The sequence below is a fragment of the Fringilla coelebs genome (genome assembly GCF_963513975.1).
Source record: "Fringilla coelebs genome assembly, chromosome: 10".
Lineage (NCBI taxonomy): Eukaryota > Metazoa > Chordata > Aves > Passeriformes > Fringillidae > Fringilla > Fringilla coelebs.
The window spans coordinates 13,039,865-13,067,768 of NC_140036.1; the positions used below are offsets into that span (position 1 = coordinate 13,039,865).

At 36.2% G+C, this 27,904-nt stretch overlaps 1 protein-coding gene across 6 annotated transcripts in view; it reads right to left on the reverse strand.

The window, feature by feature from the left end:
• Positions 1 to 3,662: 3,662 nt before the first annotated feature.
• The window catches only part of DLG1 (discs large MAGUK scaffold protein 1), a 140,380-nt gene continuing 116,138 nt past the window's right edge, over positions 3,663 to 27,904 (reverse strand). For 2 of the 6 annotated variants that reach the window (XM_084212497.1, XM_084212494.1), the window contains 10 exons: positions 21,625 to 21,801; positions 20,797 to 20,866; positions 15,609 to 15,642; positions 13,963 to 14,004; positions 10,832 to 10,882; positions 9,308 to 9,409; positions 8,891 to 9,063; positions 5,418 to 5,527; positions 4,961 to 5,052; positions 3,663 to 4,002 (listed from right to left, as the gene is read on the reverse strand). In XM_084212497.1, the coding sequence (XP_084068623.1) occupies positions 3,896 to 4,002; positions 4,961 to 5,052; positions 5,418 to 5,527; positions 8,891 to 9,063; positions 9,308 to 9,409; positions 10,832 to 10,882; positions 13,963 to 14,004; positions 15,609 to 15,642; positions 20,797 to 20,866; positions 21,625 to 21,801 (958 nt within the window). In that variant the 3' untranslated portion in view covers positions 3,663 to 3,895. Of the gene's footprint in view, positions 4,003 to 4,960; positions 5,053 to 5,417; positions 5,528 to 8,890; positions 9,064 to 9,307; positions 9,410 to 10,831; positions 10,883 to 13,962; positions 14,005 to 15,608; positions 15,643 to 16,333; positions 16,434 to 20,796; positions 20,867 to 21,624; positions 21,802 to 27,904 lie in introns of all 6 variants that reach the window. The other 4 variants (XM_084212496.1, XM_084212493.1, XM_084212495.1 and 1 more) reach the window with 2 other exon arrangements.

Here is a 27,904-nt window from a genome sequence, read left to right on the forward strand (position 1 = left end):
AAATTTAATAGCAATTGCTATAAAACAGCTGAATCTTTCTGACTTATTTTAAGGTTTAATAAAAGGCCCAGGAAGGATTCTTTCCCAGAAAATCAAAACTGCTGACAGCAGATCTGTTAAAAGCTGGCGTGAATTTTAGGGCAACCTTCACAGAGCAGCCCTCATTTGTGCTGCCCTTTTATTAATTTTTTATTATTCAATGAACTGCAGCTTCCTGTAACACTTTGTTTAGATAAAAGTCATTGAGTGCTGCTCAGAAACAGAAGGGCTGTGTGGTGTGAGTCCTCACACCCAGGGAGGGCGTGAGCCACACAGCTCTGTGCATCCCCCCCCAGCCTGTATGGCCAGGAGTGTGGCAGGATGCCTCCAGCACTCATCAGCTACCTGACTGCAGGTGGGCAGGATGCTAGCTCTAACTCTGACTAGCACCTGTAAGACAACAGCTGAATCAATTAATTGCTATTTCAAGTTTAGAATTTTAAAATAGTATAGAATGATCCCTCCAGACTTTCTTCCCAAACAAAACCTTGTGGCTGAACTCTGATTCTTGGCTCCTTAGACAATCTGGAATTAATTGTCCCTTTGTTGTCTTAAATGTTAAAGAATAACCTGATATCACTGGAGTATTTCCAAATGTTCTCAAGGACCCATTGCTCAGATCCTTCCTGTGCCCTTCCTACTGGTGAGATGAACATCTGAAGCCCTCTCTCCCTGATTGCAGTAGGTCTTACATTCATATACAGATGACAAGACCAACAGTCCTAGTACCAGTTGCTTAAGACTGCAAGGGCAGGATTAGTAAAACACAAATCTGGTACCAGGGCTCTCCTGTGAATCCTCTATGGGAATGGTTCAGAAGGCAGAGGAGCAGCCTTTTTGTACCGGAGGTCTATCCCAAACACAGCCCCCTCTAAACAATCACATGAGCACAGTTTGCCAGAATTTAGATAATTTTCCTATTTTGTTCATAGCTCTGAGTATCTGTGCTTTAAGGAGATATTAAATTTCTTAACCTAGTTTTCAGCACAATTCAGCAAAAATGCCAACAAGGAAATAATATAACTTACAATAATAACAGGGGGTTACAAATACTTCATCAGGCATGTGTCCATAGAGCAATTACAAACAGTTGGATTATCAGGCAAGAAAGAAAACCCATGATGCCTTCACTGGGCCAGCAAAAGAGTGGTAATACATCAGTGTGATGCCATTTGGATATCCTAATTACTCTGGTTGTTAAATTAGAAGCCTTTAGCATAATACATGTATTGTAAAACATAACTCTAAAATACAGAAAAGCACACCCAAGAATCAAAAGATTTATCAGCACTTGATGCTGGAAAAATGAGACCCAGAGAAAATCTAAGTAATGCAAAACCCTGACAATTACACAAGATAAGACAACAAGGAGCATCAAGGCTCTCAGAATCAACATTTCTGCCACTGTTCAAAGGTAACATTGGAAACAAACAAAACTAAAAATGCAAAGTAAATACTCTAGAGTCCTGTGGGATTTCTTGATCCAAGACTTGTTTTCACTACCTCATGATAACTGCTGTGGACTTCAGTCAGAGTGGAGTGTTTGGTGACACCTGGCTACTATAGGACAAGTGCCTGGGGGCAAAGTTTGGTGACAGCTACTCAGACACTCCAACATATGAAAGAGCAATTCCTCACAGACCTACTCAGCTGAACAGGCTCTTTCTGATGGGTTAAAAAAAGAGGTAAATAGAAGGGTATACAATACAGAAATCTCAGATGTGTTTGCAGATTTGATATTCATATCCTTCTGGGGTTTTTTTAGGTTTATGCTTTTAAGATGTCTCACAAGACACCTCAAACAATCAGTCACTTTCAAAGAGGGAGACAACAGAACACTTCTAGTTGCCTTAAAAATTTATGACAATATTTATCAAAAGCTGCATCATCAATCCAGAACACCATGCACTTTCATGGGCAGGCAGCACACCTGATTTCCCACATCTTGAAAACCAGAAACTCTGCTGGGGCATGCACCAGCAGCTTTAACTTTCTGTAAGCTGCACTAGCATGCCCCGTAACATCAGCAAGAATTGTGTCACAAGTTTAAACCTGCTTTTAATGCAGTAACTTCAGCAGCCCCAGTGTGGCCACCAGTGTTTCTCTAACACCTGATTTTCATTTACAGTCTTGGTCAATTATTCTAAAGTGCTGGTCAATTATTCTAAAGTGCTTGGTCAATTATTCTAAAGTACAACACCTGTATTTATCATAATTAAAAACACACTTGACAAATATATTGTACAATAAAGTTTATTAGCTGTTCTCCTCTTTCTAACAAATGGAATGGATAGTGTTGATAATTCTTTACAAACCAAAGCCGATTTGGTTGTGTGACTGCCCCATGACTGCCATAAGTACATCCCTCTCAAAAACAATCAGTTGCAAACAAGCAATGGCAGGTACCAAATAATATGGGAATTAGAGAATTTCATTATTGAAGGTTTTGGTACAACGTATTCATAACATTCAGCACAGAAGTTTGTGCATTGCAAATGGAAGATCTTGTGCCTGTGCAACCCGAGACGAACACGTACAGAAAAAAAATATATTGTTGGCTCTGAACTCTCCCTTTGGTTAAGACATGCATACTACAAAGGGGACAGGAGAAGACAAACATCCGGAATTGCGTAGAAAAGAGGAGAACTTGCATGTATTTTTTCTTGTACTAATATTCCCTGGACTTCATGCCCAGCCATCACAGCCCATTTGATTTTTCCGTGATTAAGGAAGGTAAATTCTAATTTGGTTTTTTATTTTTATTCAAAACAAAAAGCTAGGAGTAGGTGGTAAAAGAAAAATATATATTTTATATATATATATTTATACGTGTGCGCAACTATGTAAAGAAAATAATTCCCATAGTTACAGAGTTTAGTTAAAGAAAGTTTAATATATATATATTTATTATAACAAAATAGGCAGTTATTGCGGGTAAAATATTCATTAAAATCTGACCCCTAAGAACACACACATTTTTAGGCTATGAATCATTCTCTCATTGCCCTAAAGACCATCTCTGCAGCTGTTTTCTGAATTACTGCCAATGCAAATTTGGCATTCCTCTGAAAAATACAAGGTTTCCTAGCACCTAAACATATTTTTAGGCTCAAAAAGTGTGATGACCATTATCTATAAAGAATTTCTGTAACACACTATAAATAGTGTTTCATGAGGAAGATTAAAAACATTACACATCTTTGTCCCTAGCAATTTTATTGGCAAAAAATGAAAAAATAGATTATAAGAATATCCATATGAAATTATGAAAATGAATATCCCTTTAAGAGTAGTAATGGGACTTAATGAAAATGCTAACTCAAAATTTAAAAGTTTCTTTCTAACTGCCTGGAAAGAAAAAAAGATGTGACAAGAGGACTGAACTCAGAAAATAAAACCTGAAATTGATTGCCCTGACCAAACCATGCTATTAAAGTTAAGCGTGCAAAGTTACTCATAATTTACAACTTCCTTGAATACAACTTTTCTTTCAATTGTTATGAAATTTTAAAAGAATGTCTATAAAGCTTTTTTGAAAAATCTTTGAAAGTTACTTTCCCTTAAACATTAAGGAATTTTACCCAGCATTTCCCTCCCACCCCCACCCTAAACTAATAGCTGGTCAGGCCATTCCACTGTCATGTTTGAAAAATGGCAAACCAACAACACACAATAATACAAATTATTTAAACTAAGAGAGACACCAAATGTGAAGCATTATGGGAACTGCAGAATGCGATGGTTAGGGTATGAACCACGCTGGAAAGAACTAGAGGCAGGCTCCACTGGAAGGGCTTAAGAGTCGTCAGATGTAGTAGGTGATGTCAGTTAGAAAATGAAAAATAAAAATCTGTTTTCATAATTTTTCCTTTGCTGGAACCCAGATGTAAGGACCAGATTGTTCCTCTATGATCTGTTTCACTTGGTTGTAGATTTCTTCCAGAGTGTCTCCCTGGACAATAGCTGCAAAACATAATGTGGCAATCAGCAATCGTCCCTCCTTGTTCTGTGCAGAAGCCAGGCTGCTCCTTCCCTCAGGGTGACAGGAGGATTTCTGACTGCTGAAGGAACAGGAACAGACACCCTTGGACACTCCTGGTTTCAGTGCTGGACTGAAGCACAGAGTGGTACTGCAGGACACACAAAGCACTTCCTTGGGGACAGGAACTTCCACTGTCCTACCAAGTATACATACAACTGAGGAGTTTTTTAACCTTTTGCTAGCTACATGTTCCAATGCCTGAGTCAATTCACATCCTCCAGTATTCTTTTTGGCCCAACTTTCATTTGTGTTTCTAACACAAAGCAAGACAGTGCAGGGCTGTGTCCTCACAGGCTGGTGAGCTCCTCAGCTCTGCCCTGAAGCTGCACAGCAAGGCAGGCTGACCTCGAGATGTCTACCCAGCTCTACCTTTGCTTTTGGCTAAAAAAAAGGAGGAACTCATGGAGTTTGCTGTCCAGACAAGAGATTGCAGTTTTATAGACAAGAGGCTTCCTCACACAGTTAAAAGTGCAATCTATACTCATTTCTATCATGTTGGTTGATGCATTTTTGCCAAGGCTAGGAATTAACTAGAAATGAGCCAATAAGGATGTGTTCTGACAATCAGAATAAAATATAGTCTGGTGAAAGTTTAAGTCTGTGGAAACAGAACCTGCTGATGAAGTTGGAAAATGGCAGAAAGTCTTAGAGTTTTCAAAACCTAAATTAAGCTCACAGTAAATTTTTGTTTATTTTTATATTAAATGAGCAGATCAAAGTGAAATCAATGTAGAGATACTAAGAAACTCCTTACCTCCAAGTAATCACAGATCATCTAAAAAACAAAGCTCACTATCTCAGTGGTTAAGCAAGTACTATTTTTACAGCAAGCCATAAAGTTTCAACTCTGGCAAGTGAGCAGTCACAAGCAAAACACACCTGTGAAGTGTTCAGTAAATTCCTGCTCCAGTTTCGTGGCTCTCTCAAAGGTCTTCCTGGCTTGCTCTTCTGTTAAGCGTTTATTCATTTCCCTGAAAGTGCAAATATTAGAGAGTTTTTAAACCAATACAAAATACTTGGAGTCTTTAAGGTTTTAAACTGTTGTTTGAATATTAATCCTAATTAAAGGATTAAACACTAAAGACTCCAAGCAAAGACTGTAGTGGAAATGAGCTGTTCTGGCCTCATGTTGCATGGAATTTACACAATGACATTTGTTTTCAAGCACTTGAATTTGGATTAGAAGCCCCATCTTAAAGTCCCTAAAAATTAAACTCAGGGAATTAAATATTATTTAAAACACAAACATGACAATTGTCTGCATATAACTTGCAGTTGGCTTTTCAAATACAACAGTCTCCAACAATTTAGCCTGAGGTACTTTACTTTTACTTACATGATATTTTCCACTGTTTTGGGTTTAATAAAAATGGAGATTGGGTACAGCTGGGCAATCTGCAACCTTTTGATCGCATTACCAGAAACATCAAGAATGCAATGTTTACCCTGAAAAGTGAGAAAGGAAAATGGCACTAAGCAAAGTTGAAGTCACAAGTAGCATAGCACAATAATTTAGAAGAGAAAACAAGAAAATGAGAGTATTTGCATCAACAATACTGTGATTTCACCACTTTGGCACAAGGTCCCCCAATCTCCTCTGCTGGATCACACATCATTTGAGATGTTCCTGACCCTTCTTTCTTTATTCCTTTCTTCATCACAGACTGCAGCCCAATCAGCAATGCAGAACCCTACAGTGGAACAGCTGGACTTCAACCACACCACCAAATTTTTTTACTTTGCTTTGTTTTGGTACTAACATGAGGATGCTTTAGGGAGGTGGCCATGTCACAGATGCAGTTTAGAGAGGAGCCAGATGAGTTACCTGGCATACCTGAGGGAGTGCCTGCCCCTGCTGGCAGGGAGATATGCCACCATATTCAGGTGGAACTGCAGAAAAGCCCTCTCCTCTCCCAGGTACCAGCCCGTAAAAATACCACATTGGAGATGGTGAATGCAATTTATTTGTGTTGATTTATCATTCATCTCTTGAAAAACAAATGTAACTTGACTGTTCCTTGGGCAGCTGGAAGACAGTGTGGTAAGGCTGCTTTCCTCCCCCTCTCTATTCTCCCACTAAAAAGAATTTTCCGGCTTCATCTAAAGGCTCCTCCTGTTCTCAGCTCCTTTCATCTCAGATATGCTCATTTCCACCTCACACATTTTTATTTCTTTCCTTTCTGAGTAGCATAGGAATAATTTTGCAGACTGTCATTTTAGAAAGGTACAGGAGAATAGGAACAAAAACCCACTTCTGGGTGACTGCATTAAAGAAAAACGTTTTCTTTATCAGGACACCAACGTGCATTGCAGAAATCTGTGAGCCAGGATACAAATCCACAAGTACCATATAACCAAAGGTTACTCATATCATACAACACCATTCCTGAACTCCTGGGAGATCATTCCTGGAAGAATGTCTGAAATTACTGACATGCTTCTGCTCTCTGGCAGAAGAAATAACTGGGATCATTTACATTTGGTCTCTTTCCCAACAAAATCAGAATTTTACTTCAGGAATTTTTAAAGAGAAGTGTTCTTCCCACATGAACAATATGCATGTCTGTTTGCTTTCAGCTGATGGTAGCTGTTTCCCAAATCCAGCCCATGGGTCTGGATGCCAACTGGTAGCATTTAATAAAGTGTCTGTATGTCCTAGCAGAGTATTTTACATGTGCTGATCTGTCCACATCTTTAAATGTGGCACACGCTCTGAGAACTGAGAATTAAGAGCATTATTTGAAAAAGAAAAAAGGACCAAGTAAACCACAATTTGCTGCATTTGGCCCAACAATTTAAGCCAGGAACCAAAGGGTGGAGGGCTAGAGAGCCAGCACAGTACCTGTGCCAGACCTTATGGGATATAACCATGACAGTTTATTCCAAATCAACGATGAATGCGCATTAACTGTGGCCTCGAGACACAGAGATTTGCAAACTGCTGATGATTCCAAAGGAAAGAGGATATGAAAATTCTTTTCAAGTGAAGATTTGAAAGACAAGGAAAAGAAACACAAGTAGATCGTGCTACAAGCATGTTTTCATCTAGGGAAGCTACTTTGCTCTTTGCACCGTGCATTTAGAATAACATCTTATATATTTTAGTTCCTTAGCTGCACTGCATCTGATTGAGAGCACCACACAGCAGCCAGTGCCTTCTATAACTGAACAAAAAGAAACATCAGAAAGCATCTTTAGCTGTGTCCATTGTGGGTAAGGAAATGAGAGAGACAGGGATCAGCTGGAAGCATGGGCAAATGAACACAACTGAAGGCTATTTTAGGAATACTGTTTCTGGTTCTTCTGGGGTAATAGCAGTCACTTCTGTTCTGTCTTCTCCTAAACTGATTGTAGAAAACTTGGAAATTATCCTTTGCATCCCAGCAATAAAACCCATTGAAAAGACTCATCTTTTCAGCAAGATGGAAAAGAATACAAGGATGGGAATAATTTCAGATCAACCAGTTTGCAGCCCTGTCACGATTTTGAAGTACAGTTCTGAAGGATAGGCCATTGTTTCCCAGAAAAATAATGTCAGCTGAAACTAAGAAATTGCTGCATCTACCCAAAGTCCCACGGTGCCTGTGCAAGAGATTTGACTGCATGGAAACATCTGGTAATACTTTGTTCTTCGTGTCCATTTTTGAAAGATTCATAGCAATTTTGTACCTTACTAATCCCCACAGAGGGAGAAAAGAAGGGAGTCAATTTCAGGTCCAGGATGGAAATGAAGGATTGTATTTGTGCTACCAAGTAAAGCAACTGCCAACAGATTTATAATGTTTAAGCTATTCAATAATTTCATCATTTAACCACAAATAATTGTTTCATGGCTTTGTTCAGCCTCCAATACAAAATACTGTTCATTTACTTGAACAATTCTATAATTAATATTATTTTCTTTCCTTTTCTCACTCTGTCACATGGGGCCAGGTTCCATTCCATAGCTGATAAAGACAGGAGAAGAAAACATTATTTGCCCCACAGAATCTCACTGTGTTTGCCCTGGTTTTGCTTCCAGTAAATTCAGTTACCAGAAATAGCAAAACTCACCCATTTGGTCAAAATGGGCTACAGAGTCAGCAGCAGAACAACTCTCATCAACTCAACATGGAACATTTGCAAAACATTTTCACCACATGATTTTCTTTAAGACAAGCACCTTATTCTCAGAAATACAGAATTTCAGAAAATACACTTCCCTTCTCCTACTTTTTGTTTAGACAGATCAAATCAACTTCAGTAAGACTTTAGAAATAATTAGAATTTGCAATAAATAGTTAATTCAAATCACTTTGGGATAGAAACAGTCAGGTTAATATTCAAAATATATGGGTAATTATGTAAAAAAATACTTATAAAATTGAATTCTTTACATTTATTCTCTTCTCTTTGTTAGCTAAAACCATGAGGAGCACGAAGGATAACATTTTTGCAAGTTTTCTTTTGTCTATGTCAAAAGGATTCTCGTATTAATTAACTCCAACAGCACTACTCTTCATTAGTTAATGATCTGTGTATGTGAGCTAGGCTAATTAGCCAATAATTCCAGTTATTTCTTCTGTATTCTCTTTAAATGAGAGGGCACATTATGGTTGCTCTTTTTCCACAATTTAATCATGACACTTTTATTATTCCAAAGCTTCATTATTTCCCTAAATGCATCTGTGACAATGCACTGTTTCTAGCCTTATACAAATTCCTTGAAATTCAGAATGTTCCTAATGGCTTCTTGCCATTCTTCTCTTTCTCCTGTCAGCACAGGCATATAATCACCTCAGCAAATGAAAGGAAGGGGCACTGATTTACCTTTTCTGCTACTTCTCGCACTGACTGGACACTTGTTCCATAAAGGTGATTATTGTACTGGCCAGCTTCAATGAATTTGTGATCCTGAATATCCTTCTCCATTTGCTCTCGCGAAGTGACAAAATGGTAATCACGTCCATCCACCTCATAATCTCGTTTTGGTCTAGTAGTATCTTTAAATATAAACCAATAGTTTTTAAAGCAAAACAAACAACAGTGACTTTTTTCCTTACAATATCCAAAAAGCCTCCCATTTATACTGCAAAATTGTTCCAAAGAGATTGATATTATGATAGGTCTATAAAGTCTAAACAATATATTAACTTTTTTTTTTAACCCATCATACAGAGGATGTCTATTAAAAAAATTAAGAGAAAAATATATTCTAAAATTGCTTTAGTATTTGCCGAGACTTACGTGGAACACATGAGCCAAATTTGTCTGGAAATTCTGAGATCAGATCATCATTTATTCTGTCTTTCATGGGTCCCAAAACAATCACAGGTCGAGTGTAACTGACTAATGAACATAAAGGAATAATGTCAGTTGTATTTCATATGACTGTTAACTTTTAAGTGTTCATCAAAATAAGCTCTCACATAGCAATGATTGTAATACTTAAAAGAATATGTACTTCTAAAGAGAATAGAAAAACATTGAAGAACATCAATCAATCAATACCATAATCATGTAGGATGTTAGACTTTCACTCCCAAATCGTCATTCTCAGTGATTGAAAATGAGTCTTAAATTATGAAGCCTTTGGGAAAAAAAAAACCTTCTCACAAACTAACATCCTAAATTCTAATGGAAAAATGAAAGAGGGAAGGTTTGAAAATCTTTTCAATTCAAAGAGGCACCTAAGCAGCAGCACAGTTCATAAAATTCTGTGTCTGCGTTGGGAGAAACTTCTTTTCCTCTAAGGCCACAATTAAGCACTCACATACAAAATGACTCAAATATAAATAATTTCTGTAACTATTAACACCCTTACAAAATTAAGTGTTGTACCTTTTGAAAGTAGTTTAATTATTTATAATAAAGGGATTTTGGTTGAAAATTAAGTTTAAGCAGATTATTTCTAATCACGCTTTAAGAACCTTTAAGACAATAATGCCTAAGTATGTTGCCAAGATCATGTAATTTCAGCAGTACAAATTTTAATTTTAGGTTCAATCTGTCTGCACAATAAGAACCAATTTATTAAAGTCTGGCCTATTAAATATATTTTAATTTGACTCGGAGCTATTTCCTTTCTATTGTATTACTGTATTCGTAAGAGGAATGTCTTGAATCCAGTAGCAATTAACTTATTAATTAAGTAACAAACATCTTTGCTGTTTCTCCCTTTGTGAGCCCCTCTGGTGAGGGGAAACCATTCCACAGGAAATCAGTAAAAAGCAATTTTTTTTAAATGCAAGTGTGAGAAAATATTTTCTCCTAGTGACTTCCATTTCATTATATTTTACTTTTTTTCTGGAAAAAAATCCCTTGGCAATTATTAACAAAATTAGCCATATCAGAAAACCGTACAGAAATGGGAGACTGATTAGAGACATTTCAACTGAAGTTGGTAAATAGACAAATGATCTATTCACATGCTTTTTGCTGTGATAGAAACAGTGAGACTGCCAAAGCAATATGCAACAGAAGAAAACTATAATTTATGATGTTCTCACTGACAAAACTGTTAAGCATACTGTACTTTCCTTCCACAATATAAACCACACAAGAATTATTGAAGTAGCACACCTTTGGATTCTGCACTAAATAATTGAGAGATTTTATTTAATAATTTATGCCCTTATGATTTATTCATTTGAATAACAGTAAGTTTCAACTTTAAAAGGGTGAAGAAGTTTATCCTGGTGCTTAGTACATAAGGCCATGCAAAGCATTCTAACAATTCAGATTATTTCATACTCAGCAAAATATACAAACCTTCTTGTTGATTGACAGGTTCATATGACAACACATATTCCTCCTGGCCACCTAAAATGTAAAGGCAAAGACACATCAATGTATTTTTTTCAAGGGAGTCATTCCATGGACTGTGATGATGCAGACACTGCCCAGCATTATGCATTACAATGATGCAGATGAGGGACACCTTCCAAGAGCCATGAATTCCAGACCTCACAAAGCTAAGCCAAACACTGAGCTTTAAAGCATAAGACACAGAGAGTAGAAAGAAGTTCCTGGTGAACGCTGGCATGTCAAGCTGGCATCGAGCATGAGGAGAATTTTCAAGCATTGCTGAGGTGCTGTTCCCCAGAGTCCTGATGCAGTGCATGCATGCTGTCATTCACTGCTAGAGCAATGCCTCCTGCATTGGGAACGCTCTCCACACTCTCAAGGCAGCATTTACAAGAACATTTTTCCGTATTTATGCATGGCTGGCAACCATGTATGTCAAGGAGAACAGATCTTCCGTAACCTTAATCCTGAATTGGCATTTCCATACACATCTTCAGCCACTATAATTCTACCAAAAAAGCTATGAACTTATATACTAAACAACTACTATTTTATAAATTAATTTTTAAAGACAAAGTTGAAAGCAAATAATGCTTTGGATTGTTCTCAGCTCCAGGAAGCACATTAGCAGTGAATGAAACTAAAATAACAGAATCTTGAATTTTGACAGCTGTAGGCTTTTTAAATGTTAGTGAAAGCATTTGAAATATACCTCAGTTGCCATCTCTCTAAAAGATTGTTTCTAGCCTAACATGGTATCTCTGAGGAAAATTTCTTTCAATGAAATCACTAAAAATTAACTGTGACAGCAGAGAATTTATAATTCTGAAGACACAAGCTCAAATTACATGACATTGCTTTGAACTGAAGAAAATACAGTCCTCCAATATTTCACTTGTCTAATTTTGGAACATTCTGTGATGTTCATAAGCCATACTTAAAACAGGCAAAGGAACATACCAAGGCTACACCACAGTTTATGTAGAAACAGAAGGCAGATGAAGGCTTTTGTAAATGCATATAGAGCTTCTATGTATCTATTCTCTATTTCAAAGAAAATGCAAATATTTTAAATGTAAATGTTACCATTTCATTAACAGAAATATTTCTCTTATTTTGCAATAAATTTGCATTCAAACTATCCTACAGCAATACATGAAGGAAGACTTTAATTTCCTGAATTGTTGCAAGTGAGGAATACCTTAAGACAGACACAAAACCATGCAACCTGTACATTTTAATATCTCAAAAAGTTACTCATGCAAATGGATTTTAGAAGGACAGTATATACTTTCAGAACCCTTTTTAGGCTAGGGAGAGGAACAGGGAATCACCAGCTGTCAACTCATCTATGAAAGATCCAGCTTACATAGAATTAGATACTTCTTTGGAGAAGTCACATTGCTATAAGGTCAAAGAATAGTTATGCAAACTACTAAAGAGATAAGAACAAGTAAAAAGCATCCCCTGATTGAGGGCCAAAAGTATATATTGTCACTGCTTTTCAATACTTTGGAAAAATTAGTATTAACAGAATGAACCTTTTGAACAACCGTACTCATCTGTAATCAAGATAACTTTCATATTAGACAGCAGTAAGAAGAGATTAAAAGAATATTTTAATAAAAAGTGCTCAGAATTACACATTGAGATAAACAAATCCATGACATTCATAATAAAATCATGGCTTCTCAAGTAACTAGTAGTACCAATAACCAGCTTTATTTACATTTAAAGCTAGCTCTCAGAAAAACCTTAGAAGTGAGGGAAGAGAGGGAAGCAGCAAATTTATGAAGAAACAGACATGGTTAGATAGTTTTAATGGTGTGTCATTAAAAACTATAAAAATTCCTGTTTATCACAGGCAACTTCCATATGTGCTCAATTCTGTGTTATTCTCAGGGAATACAGATGCCTTCCTCAATTAGTTTCTTTTCAATTACAATCTGCAACAACACCAGCATTTTGCATACATGTTTACACATTCTCTCCTTCACTGTCATCATCTGGAAGAAAATATGTGGCTCATTACCTAGGAAAAGATTGACAGCCAAACAAATATATCTGTTAATGAACCACCTTCCTTATTATCCTGACATAAATTGGGTATTTCTGCAGTGCCCATTACACAGCAGGCAGCCAGGAGCTGAGCACTGAACCATCACAACTTTCACTGCTCCTTCTTTTCATGTTTGCCTTCAAATCCTCCACTTTGCTATTGTCCTGCTCTGCTCTACCATGGCTTCCAGGTCTAGACTGCAACCTTACTGGGGAGCTGTTCACTGGAATAGTGGGATCCAGTCCTTGCTGTGGTTTTGGACATGGCAAAGCACAGCAGAGCAGCACCATGCAGCCTATTACCCCCATGAGCATGGAGTGCTACTGCAGCTGGGGTAATAGCAACCACGACTGGAGCTTATGCTAGCAGTGAAAGCAAACTGAGTGTGGTATTTAGAAGATCCCATGTGTCCAGAAAGAGAGAGAACTAGCATGCTGATTTATCAAAACTGACTCCAGCACTGAATGTGTGTCGTATGCTTTGAAGACAGTTCATACTGAACACCCACACTTGACAAAATAAATGAGCTGAAAGCAAGGGTAAATACATGTTTGCTTATCTGTACTTTCATTGAAGTATATACATATTAAATCTGAGTATCAGTTGTGAAAAACTTTAGATAATTAAGGCATTATTTAATGGATTACAGAGTTTAGCTACACTTCCAGTATCAAGGCTCAGCTACACAAAATTATATTTGTCAGCATTAAATTTGCATTTAAATTTAACAGGTCTAGCTAGCTTGTGTAATTTTTAAAAAATTAGTAGATTCAAATTAAACTGAACTAAGAAAATCACAGACAACAATAAAAAATATCCATAAAGGAGGTTTGCAGTGATTCTAGGGGTTTTCTTAAAAACAAAGACACAGAACAATTTGCAGTACTCCACCAAATACACAAAAACAGATTTCACCTGAAGCTGACTGGGAAGTTCTATTTAACATGTAAATACCCAGAAAAGACAGACAAACAAAACCAAAGAAGGAGCAGCAAAACAAAGGCTCTGAATAAACAAAGAACTTAAAAACACTTACGGTAACTACTTTCACTATCGCTGGCATTAGAGGTTACATGCTCTGAAATTGCAACACAATGGGAAAAAATAAGGAACATACACCAATGGCATAAGTCAAACAGAAAGAAAATCGACAAAAAATAATCCAGATGAAAGACAATACTCATATCAAAGTGCTGAAATCAATACATACTGCATATAAAAGTTTTAACGTACTTCTCATAGCTCTCAGGATCAAGCTTAATTTCATATGAAAGGAATTGATGTTAATAAAAAGAAAAACATTAAATAGCACATAAAATAAGATTACAAAAAGTACACTAATTCATAATTTACATGTAACCCTGCAATTTGAGTTTTCACTTCAGGATGAATTTTGTTGTGTAAAAATCTCAGGATTATGCTTTTCAACTTTTATGCAAGCAATTTACTGATTACATTTAGTCTCTTGTAGAGAAAATATTGGATTACATTAGAGGAAATATAGTGTAGCCTGTAACACAACTTGCATTAGGTGTGATAAGGCAGTTTTAAAAATCTGTGCTGAAAAACACACAAGAAACATGTTCACTTTATAGAACAGAATCATCTAGAGATATTTCTGTACCATATTACATAGTTCAAACTAGGTATGATCATAAGGCCATAAAGGCTGCTTATGATTTTATGTTCTAAACCATAAGGCCATAAAGGTTGCTGAAGTTTTCTGGTCTAGACCAAGAATTCCTTTGAAAGTAGCCATTTCAGAATTGAGAAATGAATGTTACAGCTACTAGAATTTCTACTTCATGATTGAGGACAGATACAGAAGTACACTGGCCCTTACAAGGAACTTCACAAACACTGTGCCTTACAGTTTGCCTTGGGAAGAAATGCTACCCCTAATGACCCTGAGCCACATCCCTTTAGAGACTCCTTTTCCTATTCCCTAAGTGCCTAACAGTGTATGTATTTAATATAAAAGCAAGGTCTTGGCTTTTTTTATTTCTCATTTTCATACATTTAGTGGTGGGGTATGTCATTTAATACATTTTGTGGCGGGGTATGTACACACAAACATTTCTGCTAAGAGTAGGCAGCAACTTTTGAATCTGACTAGATTCAAATAGAAATACAAGAAATGCTTCAAGTCACCCCTATCAGCCTTTCACCTGGTCTAAAAGCATCCTAAGTGTTCAAAATAGAAAAACTCTCCTGGCATTTGTTAAGGAAAAGTTGTGTTTGTTTTAGGTAGCTGTAAACATCAGTCGCCTAGAGAGAGGAGTGAAAACTGTTACTAGTTAAAGTAGCACGGCAATGCTGGTACTATTACTGTAAAGAGCCATAAGGTTATTTTTAAATAAATAAAAATACAAGGACAAGATATAAGTAACATTAAAAAATAATCACCAAATTAAAAACACAGTACTGTTAAGGACAAACAAGAAAGCACTGGTAAACCTCTGAAAACAAAAAAATCTAATGTGACAGTCACATAAACTTTACATGTTCCTGAAAGCAAAAACTCCAAAAGATTACAAACTAGGAAAAGCTTATGAACCAGTTTTAGTTAACCTCCTTATGCCAGTGGAGCACCAATCTCAAAGAGATCTGTCCAAAAAAAAAAAAAAGTAGTAATTTTTCAGATGGAGGTTAAAATAACTTGGGAGTATTTTGATCACTTACTCAGGCCTTTTGATCCCATGTCGTCAGGGACCTCCTGCAGAGTAGTCCCCAGAGGGCAAGCAATAAAAAGACAATCACAAAGAAAATAATTGTCAGTAATATATAGAATTGGCGCTACGACAGGAGACAGTTCCTAGAACATCACAGGGAAAAATGAGCCTGTAGAATTTGACTTGACTGGCACATGAAGTGCAATCAGTAATGCAAATGGCAGAGAACACAGTTTGTTTTGAACCTGCTCTGAATTAGCAAATTTATGCAACTATGTTTTGAGAATTCACTTTTTTAAACTGCTGGCAAGAACAATGAAAATCAGAGTAACCTCTCTTCATTAGGAAAATCAAATTAGAATGAATTACTTTGAAAAACCAGTCTAAAGGGACTGATTTGAGAAGCTGGTAAGCTCCATTATACTTTCATGAATACTGTGCCTTCTCCTCCAAGTCACAAACAGGGAAGCATCACTGACAGCACTGGAAGGCAGTTGTTTCCTCCAGTTAGTTAACAGTTTATTCCAGTTTATTCCAAACTGGGATACTCTTGTGTTAAGTTTGATTTTCACAGCAAACAAAGGTTTGCCCTGGTTTTGTAGCCTGGTTTGCTACTGGCACCAGGAGCTCCTCCGCCTGTTGCAGCTCATGAAACTGTCTCCACGGTAACACCCTAGTGCAGTCTAGCAGGCCCTTCTACTGTGCTTCACTCTCCATGGAATGCCACATACTTACGGTCAATATCACTGGTTTCCTGCTCACTCTGGTCCTTGTTCTTGTAGAAGGGAAATTTTCGGGAAAAGAGGTTCTTTTTACGCTTGTCATTGAATGACTGCTGAAGAAGAGAAGGAGGGGCAAAACAAAGGATGTCTAATGTCTGTGTGAACAAAGGCCCAGCCCTGCAGCTTTGCGGAAGCTGACTCCTACAACCACATTATGCAGCGCGCATCTCAGTTTAACACTCATCTGCTCAGCTCATTAGAAACAGAGACTGGGATCGTGACTTGGCTCAGATCCTCCATGTTTCACATGCTTAGTAGTGAGAAAACTGGTTCATGCTATAGAGCCTGACATGTATTTCACAAATTTAGGCTTGCTCTGAGTGTTAAAAAAAGTGGAAAACTAGGCTGCTGTAAGATGGCCGAACCGTAATGACTCAAAGTCAATTAAATCACTGATATTATTTCATTTAGGGGTTACAGTATTAAAAAAATCAACCAAAAAAGCAAGCTGAGGCTTTTGCAAATAACTGATATTATAACAAAACATCAAAAGTATTGGGCAGTGTTGCCATCCAACCAAAAAAAGTCCAAAACTTGTATCAGTGTTTTACTATTGCAATTCATTGCAAATTCACTGAAAGGACTTGCTGTGTTCTATGTAAGTTTGCATCCTAATACAAAGATTAACTTGAAAAGACACAAGATCATTTCTTTGGTTTATTGAGGCAATTATGTTTTTCAAGAGAGTACTTATAATTACCACATGAAAAACCCTGTATATCAAGGATCATGTTCAGCAACTTTTGACATTAACTGCTTGTGTTGCTGAAGAATTTCTGCATCTCAGTTGCTACAAACATTTCTAGAGTTACTTACATAGACATTTACATCCATATAAATATAAACTATTATTGTGCTGTTTGTTCAAGTCATGGAGAGCATCAATGCATTTTCATTCCTATATATGTATGTATATATGTAATTAGTACAGATTTTACTAATATCTGCCATATCTTCTGCTGAACACATATGTGACTACAGCACCTTTAATTTGATGTTCCAAGTCAATAAAAAACCTTACAGTATAAATAAATCAGTAATGTTTTAATTGCAATTATGCCCAGAACTAGAGCTAATACAGCTAACTTAAAGTCAGCAGAAATCCCCTTCCATCTTTAGGCATAAGTGACTCATCTGACCAGTTTTGCAAAGACATAAAATTTGCCATATTTTTGTCATTAGGTTTGCAGAAAAAAACTATAATAGAAAGGATGGTAAAATAGGAAAACACCCTTGAGACCCTGTGCTGTAGGGGACTATTTAGTTTTTTTGAAGCTAAGCAGAGCCTATGTGCAGCAGGAAGTAAGAAAAGCGCCACAGAAACATCTTTTAAAAGGTATTGCAAAAAAAAATAATCATGCATTCAAGACTCTGTTAACAAGTGTTTCCAAAATTTGGAGCATGTTAGCTTTCAAGTAATTGTTTGTCTTTCTCCAGCCAATGTGAGCTCACAGTCCTCTATTATATGCAATAGAGTTGTAAAAGGGCATATTATCCTTTCTATCAGCATCAAGTATGGAATGAATGACAGTAACAAGCAGGGGTGAAACAGGACTTTTCAAGCTTTTTCAAACTATGGGCCACATTTTTTGGTACAACTGAACACTAACACTTGGCCTTCCTAAAGAGAATGTCTATAGTTGTGCTCCTTTCCAACAGTGCAACACAAACGCTGCATCCTGCTACAGGACTAACAATCCTTCTGGCCAGATGTGCTTGGCAATAGTAGATACTTAAACTTCCAGTGATATTTTCATTACCAATGTTTTTTAAAAAATTACTTAAAATTACAAGGTGTTAAAGAGGCACATAGTACCATGGGAGCCCAATCAGTGACATTGAGCTCTGGAAATAACAATACTGTGCTAAGGAGGAAATCCATAAAACCTTTAATTGCCTTGCATCTGTGTTCGACTAAAACTGTTGTTCCACTGTAAAAATTGGTAAATTATCAATCTGACACATAGACAAAAGATGAAGTTTCGAGCCAATGATATGCCTGCAGAAACCATACTTGGCACAGGCAAATTTCTATGTTATGGTTCTCTTGACCTTCTCTAACAGAAGTCAAGTCACTGCAAATGATTTCCCACAACCAGGCAGGGTAATGTCATCTAGAGAATAAGGACAACAAAGAAATATGTCCAAAGGAGATCCTTCCTGAGAATACTGAAAAATACTGTAATGTAAATTCAAAAAATAAAAACTCACATCTGTAATTTTTTAATTTGGGCAAGTCCGTCAGTTTGGTAAAAGGAGACAAATGTGATAAAGATAAAATAGTTCAGTTTAGCTGAGGTGTTGGGAATGGGGAATCTGTACAGTTAAAATAAAAGGACTAGCTGATTTATTGTGTGCTTCATAAAACATAATCAAGTTCTTCATTATAGTTGTGAAAATATTTCATAACAATTATTTTCACTTTCTTACAGTAAGTCTTCCTGAGCTAATATGAAACTTTATATACTGCATGTATAATGGTCAGAGTCAGTTCCATTGCCAAAAAAAAAGAGAAAAAAAAGTAATATTATACTGATTTTGCATAAAAGATTAGCCAAAAGATTACTTTTAAAAGATATCATGATTATAAAAAGCTAGAAGGATTTGCTTATTAGTTGAAAATGCATAGTAATTGCATTAAATTTTTCATAAGCCCGCTGGCAATCATTCCCAGTCATTATAAGCAGGAATATATTCAATCAGAAGCAGCACAGAAAATGAGATAAATGTGTATATGAAAGGAACTAACAAGAATAAAATGTAACCAATTTGGCTCCGTATTTTTTAGGTTTCCTTACAATGAAAGGAACATGGATTTTAATGTTAGCCATCACTAGGATTCTTCAAGGTCTTAATGTAGAAATTTTCAAAAACTGTATAAAATTGGTATTTCATCCTGTTTATGGAGAATTAGCACACACAGACACAAGAAGGCACATGGTCCATGAGGACATGTAGGGTGCAGTCAACTTACTGGGAAAATACAGAAGGAATACTTCAAGGAGAAACTCTGATGTTAAAACATTTACAGCTGAAGCAAGAGACTGTGAACAGTGTAAGTGTTTGCAAAATGAAATGTTACTAAAGAAAAAGAACTGCAGTTCTACATCAATGGCAAGCGTAGTTGCTTTTCCACTCTGTATTCCATGCATTTCTTTGGTGCTCTGTTAGTACACAGGGGCTGTGCACCAACTCTGCTTTTGTCAAAAAGCTACTTCAAACACATCACTAATTAACTGTTTGCAGTTAATTGGTAGACACCCTCTAAAACCATGCAATTATGTTTCAAAGCACATGGTAACATTTGAAAAATTCCTTAGTGTATTGAAAAGAATCTGAAGTATTTAATCCTCTCTTTATATGACTTCTAAAAAGCAAACTCAAATTACCATATCAGTTGATAATATTTTATTCCAATACCAAACTACAAAAGCACCAAAACAGAAAAATGCTGCCAATAATCCAGTAAATCCCAGGGCAGTACCATAATTGTGAATCAGAATGTAGTTAGAGATATTGATTTTCTTTTAAGCAAATACTTATAGGGGAAAACCAGGACATTTCATTAATAACTGAGACCTTTGCCATGCAGCAGAGAGATGTATATATGAATTTTAGAGTCTTTATACTTTGCAGTCCTACACTATCAGGATATAATACTGAAGCTTTAATATTTGATGTATGCGATTTCTGAAGTTATGAAAACATTGTAAGTGAAATAAATTACTAAAATGCACTTGTGGGATTTACAATAATGACTAACCAATGCTACAGCATTAGTGCAATTAAAAATATAATCACTATTTAAGAAATAGCTTCCTCAGGAGCTTAAAGCACGCTTCAAATTTTTTGAAATGGCAATATATTATTAATTTAGAAGACTCTTACATCTAAAATGCTCAGGCCTGAACTACTGATAGAAATGATATGGTTGTGGAATTGTTTCTCAAATTTTAGAACAGCCAAAACATTGCAAAAAAGCCTCACCCTCAAAACAATAAAAAAAATTTAGCTGCTGTGCCATTATGAAATGGCTATAATTTTGGCTACAAACATTCCTATTGCTACTTAAGTAGCCTCACTCCTTTCTCACTACTCATTCCCATCACATGTACTGTGACAGAAATCACATCTGGTGCAGAGCTGTTAGAAATGGCACTATTCAATACGTGGTTAGGATATACAGCTCCTACTACATTACTGTATTAACAAGTATATAAATTTCTATGCTAATCCTTTAAACAATTTGCAGTGTTTTGGCAAATAAAGTCTGCTTTGGTGCTCAGAATTATTTCATTTTGATTTGATAGAATTTACTATTTTCATTCAAATCTTAAAGTGATTCTCCACACACAAAACCACTGAAAAATGTTACCATTCACAATGCCAGGTGTAATTAGCACTTCATTAACTCACCCCTTTGTCTCCTCTTGTTTTGGAGTTGAATTTCACTGTCTTCAAACGGGCTCGTTCTTTTTTCTCAACTCTACCACAAAAACACATACAAAAATGTCAGAAATCAGCAAAACTCCAGAACTTCAAGTTAGCACTTGTTACAGCAGAAGCATATTGGTGTAACTTTTGTACTATAAATTTTATTGCTTATGACACACTCAGAAAATGGAAGCCTGCTAATGGAAAACTGTTATTTCTCAAGTGATGTGCTGAGGAATTATTTGGAGTATTTTGCGGCTATACATGTTCAATAAATCCAGAGAGTGCAAAAAGGAAACATGACACAGTAAGTGAACAGTCTCAATTTTCAGTCAATAGCAGATATTAAGATTCAGAGCACCTAAACTCTTATTTCAATCTCCAGTATGCCAACAAAAACCTCATCTCCATTGGCTACCAAAGAATGATTTTCCAGTTTTCCAGGTTCTGGGTAGAAAGAATTCATGACAGTGTTATGACTTGAATAAAATTCATTCACACTTTGCACCTTTTCATACATAAATGGTAAATTATCTGATATTAAATGCACAACTTACAGTGTGGACAGAGGTGGATGTGGACCACCTTTATTAACTTCAGCACACAACACCTAGGACTAAATGGGGTTTTAATAACTTTTCATTGAGTAAATGAGAATCTCACTACAGCTTATTTAAAAACAAAAGAATCAAACAAGCGGCTTATTGTGGTACAGAATTTCCAAGAAAGAGAAAAGCATATACAAGATATGCATTAATCAGATCAGATGTTTAATAGCAGACATCTCCAAGTCAATAAAGAATGCCATACCTCCGTTTGCTTGGGATAACTCCAATTTCATCACTTTCTCCATCTGGAGTTACCTGCCGTGCTTGCCACCACTCATCATCAGAAGCATTAATGACGTGCAGAATATCGCCAAATTTGAAGTTCAATCCTTGACTCGGAAGGCCACTGTCTTTAGTCTTGTCATAATCAAAAAGAGCTCTACATTGAAAAGAAGGAATTAAACATAGAAAAAAAGCAAGAAAAAACAGGAGAGTATGAATAGCACAAAATATGAAGCAAGCTGCCTGTGCTATTCATAGATGATTGCATCATTCTGACAGGTACTTACAAGAAGGCTGAATACACTCTCTCATACACACACAGAATGTGTAGTACAGTACCCCCCACACTTCTAAGCTTTAATCAATGAGAAAAAAACTGATCCAGAGCAAACCTTTAGTGCTTTACAAAAGCTCTACAGGAGACACCTACTGCAATTCAATAAGTACTTTGCACAGAGCAAGTTACATGTCAGCCTAAGATAAAAAAGACAAGCAAGTATTTAAAGCATAGAGCATGGTCAAAAGTTCTGTAAAGTACACTTCCATATCAAGTTATAAATTTAAATTATTTAGTAATTTAACACAGTTTAGTACTGGCTTTAAAATAAAAGTCAGTATCATCAGTATCCTGCTCACAGGAAAAAAAACCTTAGAAAGAGGGTCTGGTTAGCACTTTGTACCATAGTACCCAAAGGCAGAGAACCTTATGCACATTGTTTTAGGAATTTCCTGACCATTTTGAGAGAATCTCACCCTTTTTCCTAAGGTAAGCCTGTTTTCAAATAAAAGGCACTCACAATACCTGAGCAGCAGCTGCATGACTACAATTTTATAAACATTCCCTCTGGCAGCAAGACTGGTTTATGCAACTGACTCCTGTTCCCGTTTTGCTGAAGAAAGCAGAGTTGTCTGGAAAGGCACATGGTCCACCATGATGTGGAACTGAACTGGTTTACAAGTCACATCTTTTCAGCCTTTTGGATCATTTTATACCTGGACAAGTTCCCTGAGGAAATAAAGGTATCTCCAGTCTGTTTTTCCCTGGCACAGCTGAGGGTTTAATGAGGACGTGGAAATGAAAGATGACAGGAATCTCTAAGCAAACAACAAGAGATACTGCTCAGGTTCTGCCTTCTGAAAGACTTCTTTTACATTTGAAAATAGTTCATGAACCTCACCTATGTGAAATAAATGCTTATATGACAGTCAAAAACCCCCTCAGCATTATTTAATCTGCCAGCTCTTGTGTTGTCAGTGCTGCACTTTCTGAACAATACCCAAATTCAACTTACTCGATCTCAAGCCAAAGTACTACCAAGAGATCACATTGTGATGATTTAAAAGGGTGTCATTTTCCTTGTCCAAATTCAGCTCATTTCTTCATTCTGAACACTGGCCTTACATACCTTTTTCTGCCAGATTTTTAAATATCACAGGAATTTTTAATCCATGTAAGTCAAAACTTGTTTGCTCCAAAATCTACTTCAGCTTCGTGAATTTTGCTTCCTCAAGCACTGAGTGATCTGTTTGTGTTTATAACCAATAACAAGTTGTTTACAGGGAAAAAACGCAAAATATTCTGTCATACCAATTCATTTTCAGCATCTATTGCAAAACCAGAGCTGCTTGGGACACCATGCTTTCTTAGGCTATAAAATATTTTTTAAAAAATCCTAAAGGATTACAGGTTTTAATAAAGATTTTTAGAATGTCTAAAAGAAGACAGAAATTTTCAAATGGCTTCAAAATATTGAAGAGCCTTATACTTAAATCTGCGATACCTTTAGTTTAAGTTTATAACCTAATTCAGACTTTCAATTTTGAAATACCTTGGAGGTCGAAATACCACCTTCCTTAGCAGTGCAACCTTCATAATAAGATCTTTTGGGTTAATTCCACAGCATACTTAAGATATCCTGATTATTTTTCTAAAAATCAGAACACTTTTTTTTTTTTTTTTAACATAGCCAAAATATTGCAGGTAAGAAAATTATACAGATAGGAAGTAGCTATTCCTCCACATTTTTTCTCCACACTTGTTCAAGAAAAACTCTGGACAAATATCATTTCATATCTCAAAATAAACTGCACATAATCCAGTATGTACTTTCAATGCAGATTCAAGTTGTATACATTTTCACTGAATTAATTACATGCATCGTGACATTTATTTCCTGAGATTTCTTGTTAGCATTCAAGCAATGATTTCTACCAGCTCCACTTTTTACTTCTATTTTTGAGTTTGCACATAAATTCATAAAAGCTGTGAGCTTGGCCTAACAGCATTAACATATATGTTGACTGCATGAGAAAAAATGCTCAGGAGTGAAATGGAAGCAGAAATGGATAAAGCCATTATTGCCAACTTTGCCAACATGTGCTTTTCCAACTAGAGAAATGGTTACACAGAGCAGGTTTTGTACAATGAAAGGCAGCTTCATCAAACACATTTTCTCTGGAAAAGTCACTTCAAGAAAAATAATTTTATTGGGCAAAAAAGTCAAAGCTGATATAAGATAGTTGTATAAAAAGATCATTTAGAGTGTCACATAATAGTGACAAAACTATGCAGCTAACATTTATAGGAATACCAGGAACTGCTAATGATCCTATAAATGACCTCAAAAGCAAACAGAATTAACAAAAATTTCCTTTGATTCCAAGTGAGTAACATGGCTTTTCCTGTATGCCTGGCACATCATCAACCAAGAACTCACTTCACAGCCCAGATGATGAATTTATCTACACGCTGGAATATAAAAAATACTGCTTCTATTAAATTCCTGCATGGAAACTTTCATTATGGATTAAAAACGCCATGTGTATATTTACTTATTGTAGGTTATAAACACAAATTAACTTAAAAATAAATTTAGTAATAATCATCAAATACTGCTTTGAATGCAGATCCATGATATTTACAGTAAAGTTCTATTTAAATTTAAATGGGAAGTCCTAAAAAACATTTTCTAGAGAAAGCACTAAGTCCTCCCTTTTATTTCACTTTGTATTACTCAGGAACCAAAAAGCACTAAAAAGGTAACTCAGCTCATTCATCCACAAGTCTAGAGAAATTGAAATTAGGTTGCATATTTCATGAGTGTTTATGCTTCAAAGCCAAAAATGTAATGGCTGTGTAACAATGCCAAATTTTCCAGAGTATCTTTTTACCTGCCACACTCATTACTTTCAGTGTAATAGGCTGTTGACCAAGTTCTACTGAAGCAACCAGGAATTCCTTCAGCAAAAGCAGCTCTATGTTTCATTTCATTAAAAATTAATTAATTTTACCACTTCACAATAAATGAAGGTCATCTAGTAAAGGAGGTTCTCTTTTTCTGAGTTTTTGGGAAAGTTGTTTGAAACTTAATGTTTGAACTCTGAGAATACCATAAAGAAGGCCCAATTAAACAGCAGACAAGTACACTGAGCCTGCTGCTAATAGCAGATCTCATTTTTCCAAAGGACTCAGTTAAAATTTCTTAGTCATTGTAAAACTGTTATGTTTCTTCAACTTGGAGACATAATCATTTTTTGCTGTGATTCAAGCACAAATCAGTGCCATTGTTTGAGTTTGGAATGTATTGTGCTGATCAGAAAAATGCCCAAAGGTAAATGTAATTTTTGATTTTGAATGCCACACACATTGCAGACTGAGACCTGCCACAGAAGATGAGATTAAATATGGAACAGATTTACTCTCTCTCCATGTGTTATCACAGAAACATGATACCATGAAGGTATCTCACATGTGCTTTTTGAATCTCCAGGTGAGCATATATATCTATATAGATATAGATACAGATATATATAGATACAGATCAGATGCAAACCCAGAAACATTATGAGAGAATCCTTCTCAGAACAAAGACCAGAAGAAATATAAAGCAAAATAAGAGAAGACACATCAGTACATCTGAATGAGCTGGGGACAGGGGGGGTGGTGTGGGGGACACAGTAGGACATGCAAATGGAGAGTCAGCTGCTGCTGAATTGCTCTGTTTGCATTGCCCTCCAGGTGCTGTTTTCCAAATTGCTGTGCATCATTTTTTGATATAGATACAATTACAAAGAAAAATCTGCCATTATACTCCAAACTGTATTTTTGGGCAAACACAATTGCCTTTTCCTTAATATTACATAATACCAAAAAATGCTGCTGACTGACAGACTAGTTTTAAGATATCATGTTTACAGGGATACAATGATCCATCTGATTTTATTTCCTAATTTGATTTTTAGAAAGCCGAGATGATTTTCAGGGTATTTTTATTTAATAGCTTTTCTGAAATTGTGATTGAGTGCCTATAAACATTTTACTGGTGGATTTACCATTCACTTCAGCATTTTGTTATATAACTGACATCCTTTAAGGCATATCCAAAACCCAGCACTATTGAAAAAAAGATATCTGAAGTTATTAAAGTTGGCTTTGAATTAAATTAAAAGTACAGTATGACTGTACCAGAGTGACTTATTATAAGAAATAAAGTGGGTAAGTAACATGTTCTGTCAGTATCTAGCAATATGTGAAAATATTCATAAAAGTTACTTTAGTGGGGTCAAAATTACATCAGAAACAAGACAGAACAGATGAGAACCCTTTCTGTGCATACTAAGCTGCCTCCCAGTATTTGGCAGCTTTTGGTGTGATGACACAAGCAGATCCCAAAAGCCCTATCAGCACCCTCTGTAAAGAGATGTGGGTAGGAAAGTACTTTTGTTGGGAAGTTTTTGCATTTTAGATGTTTGCACTGACTTATACCAGCACTGAATATTGAGCCTCAAAAACGTTCAATGAAACCAGTCCCCACAAGACCTCAGCCACCAGCTTGGAGAAGTCAGCAAGTTCTGCAGCAGCTGGCAAAGTCAAAAGCTCAACAGCTTCCATCAGTAGAATAAAAACTACATAAAGATAAAATGCTTGTCAGTGGGTCAGAATATTAGATGTGTGAACATGAGCATAAGCAGTTTAGAACCTAATCAGGCTATAGCTAACCAAGAAAATAAAAGCATTTAGAATTGTTTGGGCTTAGGTATATGATGGGAACTAAAGCAATAGATCTTGGGATTATGGAAATTAAGATCTTGGCACAATATCTATATGTTCACTTACTTACCTCCAATTCAAAGATATGAATAAATGTGGTATTAAGGACTGACCCTTACTATTTATGGCATTTATTTTTAGAGATTTAAGTTTTGACTGCCAAAATATTTAAGGCAAACAGAAGTAGAAAAAAAAAAAAAAGTAGGCTCAGATCTGAGAAAACAGAATCCAGCTACTGAAACAATAGGTCAAAACACAGAAACTACCTGCTAAAGTCAAGCTAAACAGAAGCCCTGTGAGTATTTAGCTACATTTGTGTCAAGCATTCAGATATAGTTACAAAGGGCCATGACTTTCCTGAGCATCAGCATTTACTCATGCAATTACTGAGGGAACTGCTTGGTGTATGATTTGCTTCCTTTCCCATAGCTCAGTAGACAGAACACACCATGAACAAAACACTGTATCTGCTTTGGATGGGAAAAGTCAACAGCACCTGAGCCTGATTTCTTTTAGGAGGTAAACCAGTGAGGTCCTACAACATTTTAAATCATGTTTAACCCAAACACCAGAACTACTTGAAGGCTTACCTGCTCTATTGAAACATTCTGGCTCCTACCAAGAGGCTACTGACTCAATCCTGAGATGAGCTGATTTGAAGAACTCACACACCAATTTATTTTTAAAAATGCAATCCTTTTACCCACATTCCATACTTGAAACATTATGCTTTATCAGTACACGATAACCAATGTAGGAGTTGAGTGACACATGAATAAGCTGCACCCTGCCATAATTTCCTTGTGAAAACACCTATTTTCTCATCTGCTTCATGCTCTTATGCTTCTACTTCCTTTCAGCCTCCTTCATGTTTAACTTGATATGAATAAATTAATGAGGTATACTCAGTTCATTTGCTTTGCATTTTCTCTCTTGGTTACCATGGAAAAATATTCCATAACAAAATTCAATCGGATAGAGAAATAAGGTTCCTTAATAAAGCCAAGGAAACAACTAAAGTAAGCTGAAGGACATAAGATGGAAATCTGTCAAACCTTAAGAAAGAGAAGACTACAAATTTGAACTCAAGTACTGAACAAGGGAGAATACAAAGACTACTGCCACAAAACCATGAACTGAACTAAGCAAGTTTTTAAGACTTCATGTACACTGACATAAAGAAGAAATATATGTTTTTGCTGAAGGATTA